Raw genomic sequence first — 4,042 nt, 5'->3', positions numbered from 1 at the left:
TGTTTTCCCCCCTTCCTCCCCTCCACCACACCCACAAAGGGCAGTTCCTCAAGAGCCTCTGCAAGATGATATTCTGAGGGCATTGATGCCAGATCTGTACAGAGTGGCAGCCCCACGGCATGCATTTATGGAGAAAACCCTCGGTGAATAATTAAATTGGATTTTGCTGTTCTAAGCCATGCACCAGCACTCAGGACTTTCTCAGGAAGGTAACAAGGCAAAGAGGGGGCAAAAAAAAAAAAAAAGCCTGAAGTTTCCTAGTCCTCCAAAGGGTAGGTTTGAGTCTCGATGCCCTCTTGAAAAGCTGCAAGCTTTTCCCTATGATACATCCAAAAGGAAGTTTTATGTAGAACAACGTTTACAACAACAACTATCAACAGACTGTGATCATCATGCTTCACCCTAAATGGCTGTAGGCCTCTAAACTGGAATTTATACACAAAAAAACCCCACAGCTATAGAAAGCAATATATTGCATTAGTCTTTGCATCTTTCAAATGCAGATCCATGTGTTTTGCAGTGCCAAAGCACCCTGTCACTCTGACTCCAAATATACACTAATTTAACATGTTTCGCTGCTGTCAAATTACCAGCACGATCAGGCCCCCTTCTTTTTGTTTTTGAAGTCGAATGCCACAGTCCTGAATAAAAATCAAGAATGTCAGAGAGTAAAACAATGCCATGACAGAGACCTCCAAGGAAAAAATCTAGGAGCCAGTAAGAGGGAAAACTGCTTTATCACAGGGAAGTAAGAGCATCCAGCTCCTCCTCTCACAGCACGCACAACGGCGGCGGCATTTTTCCAGCACGATGCCTACAAGCAAATTGTTTCCCGCTCCTCTCAGGTTCTACTAATATAATTTCCACAGCTCATTTTAACACTGCCTCTCCTTTGCTCTATATGTATACCAAGAGGCTTACAAAAATAAATGGGGATTGACTACCCAGAATTAGAAGTACGTTTAAATCCATTAAACATGAATTTACACCAATGGAAACAGAGGGACCAACCTGGAAGAATCAGTGCTCGCCACAATGTAAGGGAAAGCTGTAACTACTGCATCATGGTTGATATTAATTCCTAAACGACCATTTCACAATTTCTGGCTGAAGATACAGAGTATGGTTCAAAGCAATGCTGCCAGATAGATAAAGCCTTCACGCAGACCAACTGATGGTGGAAATAAATATCAATCAGCAAAGAGCAATGTCACATCTGAAGCAAAAAAAAAAAAAAATCCAATCTTCTCATCTTACTGTCATGTAACTTTAGCAGTTCTGCTTCCAGCCCTTGATTTTCCTCAACAAACGAAGAGTTAAAGCCAGAAAATTCACATCTGTCCCAGTCACTACAAAGACCGCATTTACATCACTCTGCCATACATTATCCTACAGTAGTAAACCAGAGCTCCCCCCACAAAGCCCCCAGCCCTGTTCACAGACATTAATCTCAGCTTTTCCACTGTGATCACAACCAACACCTCTAAGAGCTCTCAAACTCCACTGGACAGAGGCTCTGAACAGCAGAAGCTCAACCTTCACTGTCACTGAAGCTAGCCAAAAGACCCGGTTGTAAACAGGCTCTGCAGACCAAACAGGAGGAAACCCAGCTTGCCAAAACCAGCCTTTGGAAGAGATAACTCACTGTTCTGGGGATGGGTGGCGACAGAGATCCATTAGGCATGTATGGGTCGTTATTCATATTTGGCATCATGATATACCCAGAATAACCAGAGTACGATGGTCCCTTGCTGTATAAGCCATTGTCTGGATGCTTTCCTATGGAAGATGAAACAATGATTACATTATTCTCCACGTATGCATTTCTTATGAGTTACAGCACTCAAACAGGTACTGTGCATATAAAAAAATGTTCTGCATGCAAATGTTTCCTTACTCATGGAAATTACTGCTGACAGAAAAGCAATTTGTAAAAACATTTTTTTCTAGGAAGAGTGAATTCTTAAAGGAGCCAGTATTCTCAGTGAGGAGTTTATGTTTAAAATACAGAATAGCCTCAAAATAAACAATTTTGCTAGTACTCATTGAAATCAAAGTAGACACATCAGCAATGACATCACATTTCTCAAGTAGCAGTTTTCCCCAATTTTATACAGGCCTCTAGGATTTGTCAGTTCAGAATTACTGCCAGTATGCGTTTCCAACACCATTGTTAGGAAAGGCTATGATAAGTAGATATAATAATTTCCTTCTCTTGCTGAGACAGTGTGTGCAGCAAACAATTCATTCTGACTATGCTCATTGGGAACAATTAAAGGGCAGGGGGTGGCTTGGAAGGAGATCCTAACAATTTGGGAGGGAGGCTGTTAAGCACACATGGGTAATACAGCCAAGAGGGAAGCCCAGTAAGGGAGGCTATTTGGTAGGGAAAAAAAGTGTTTGGGTCCAGATCCTGCAAATAGGGTGAACAGGTCTCCCACCTACATGCCCACTGACAAGGATTCTACTTGAAAGTAAGGTTTTAAGAAGATGCAGAGCTGAAAACTATCCAGAGCTGAACACCTCCCCCTCACTGCCCAAATGCTATGAGCATGGACATCATTGCTTTTAGGCTGTTTAATGACAAATTCGGAGGAAGACGGCCACAGAGTCCTGGAAAGCACCAGGACTGAACTCTGTCTTTATACAGAATTTATAATCTGGTTTAGTTTGTGATGATAAGCATTTGATTTTAAACATAATCTCCCACCCTTCACAGCACACATTCTTTGCATGCGTGTCCAGCTTCCTAAATGATATTTGATGAACTCTGCTACTTCCTCTGTCCTCCTCAATCTAAATTAACCATTTGAGACATTAAAAAATGCAGGAGATCTGCTCATACTTAGATTTGAAAAAGGAGATTTAAGTGACAGATTTTGGCTATAGGGAAAAAGCAGAGGGTTTCTGAACACAACTGTACACTGTATGAGTGAAGAAGTAGATGTATTTAAGGCGATATCCTAAAAATAGTTACTTCTTCAGTGAAGATCCATTTGGCCTACTTATCAGTTTCTAAACAACTGGAATACCATTTGGTCACTCAAGATAAACGCACTGCACGTTCGCCTCCTTTTTAAATGCGCTTTGAAAATGCTTTGGTATCCCTCCTCCCCAAAAGATATTAAAGTTATGTTTTCCAAAAGAAACCAAGTTCCAGTGTGAGGACTGTGTGGCAGGTCACAGAGGGACAACACTACAAGATGGGACTGTGTGAGTCTCACCTTCCTCGGGGTGTTCTCTGCCTTTATCATGGTAGGAATCCTGTGCTTGAGTCTGCCTGGAAACCTGACCACCAGGAATCCACCATCAGAAAAGAAGAAAAAGAAGAAAAGTCATTGTATGGATGCTCGTTTATCAAACACACTGCTACAGTTTCTTGAAGGAAGGGAGGATTTTAGAGCACTAGATTAACATCTTTCTTTTTCCTCCTAAGTCGCTTGGAAGGCAACTGCTCCAGAAACATTTGTGTAAACTATCGTTTTATGACAACGTGAATAACTACAGGGCTTTGCAAAGCATTTCTAGCAGAAGCACCCTGCATTTAATGAAACGATCATTTCTGGAAAATATTTGGTGCTCTGGCAGTCAAAACGCTCTTGGTAAAAAGATACCAAAAATAATAATGAAAATCAGGTTGCCCTCCTTAGCAGATCTTTAGGGGAAAAAAAAAACCAAAGAGAATTTAAAAAAAAAGAAAAAAAATCAAACCTATTTTTTTAAAAATCAGGCTCCCCGCTCGCCCTGAAGTTATTTTAGAGTCGGGAATTTCTTCCCTTTTATGCAAATCCCTTAAAGAGTTTAGAGCTAACGTTCCGACCCCGCTGATTTTACTGAGGAACTTTCATGGCTGCTTGAGGTCTAATACCACCGCACCGTCGGGGAACTCGCGGCAACTTTCTCATCCCGGGCCGAAGCGCGGAAGGAGCTCTGCCCGGTGCACCTCTGGAGACAGGATTTGGGGTAGAACGATCTCTTTTCCTATGGGAAATTTTTCCCCGGTGGCCCTCCGAAGCTCCCTCCCCGCGGCGGGGCCGGAGCC

At 42.3% G+C, this 4,042-nt stretch overlaps 1 protein-coding gene across 1 annotated transcript in view; it reads right to left on the bottom strand.

Annotated features, from left to right (window-relative positions):
* LEF1 (lymphoid enhancer binding factor 1) overlaps nucleotides 1-4,042 on the bottom strand; it is a 77,512-nt gene that overhangs the window by 65,905 nt on the left and 7,565 nt on the right. The window contains exons 2-3 of the mRNA XM_031066492.1: nucleotides 3,225-3,288; nucleotides 1,646-1,779 (exon numbers count right to left, since the gene is read on the bottom strand). Coding sequence (XP_030922352.1) covers nucleotides 1,646-1,779; nucleotides 3,225-3,288 — 198 coding nt within the window. The remainder of the gene's footprint in view (nucleotides 1-1,645; nucleotides 1,780-3,224; nucleotides 3,289-4,042) is intronic.

The sequence above is a fragment of the Geospiza fortis genome, unplaced genomic scaffold (genome assembly GCF_000277835.1).
Source record: "Geospiza fortis unplaced genomic scaffold, GeoFor_1.0 scaffold11, whole genome shotgun sequence".
NCBI lineage: Eukaryota > Metazoa > Chordata > Aves > Passeriformes > Thraupidae > Geospiza > Geospiza fortis.
The sequence above is the reverse complement of the archived record's forward strand: the minus strand, read 5'-3'. Positions and strand labels throughout refer to the sequence as shown.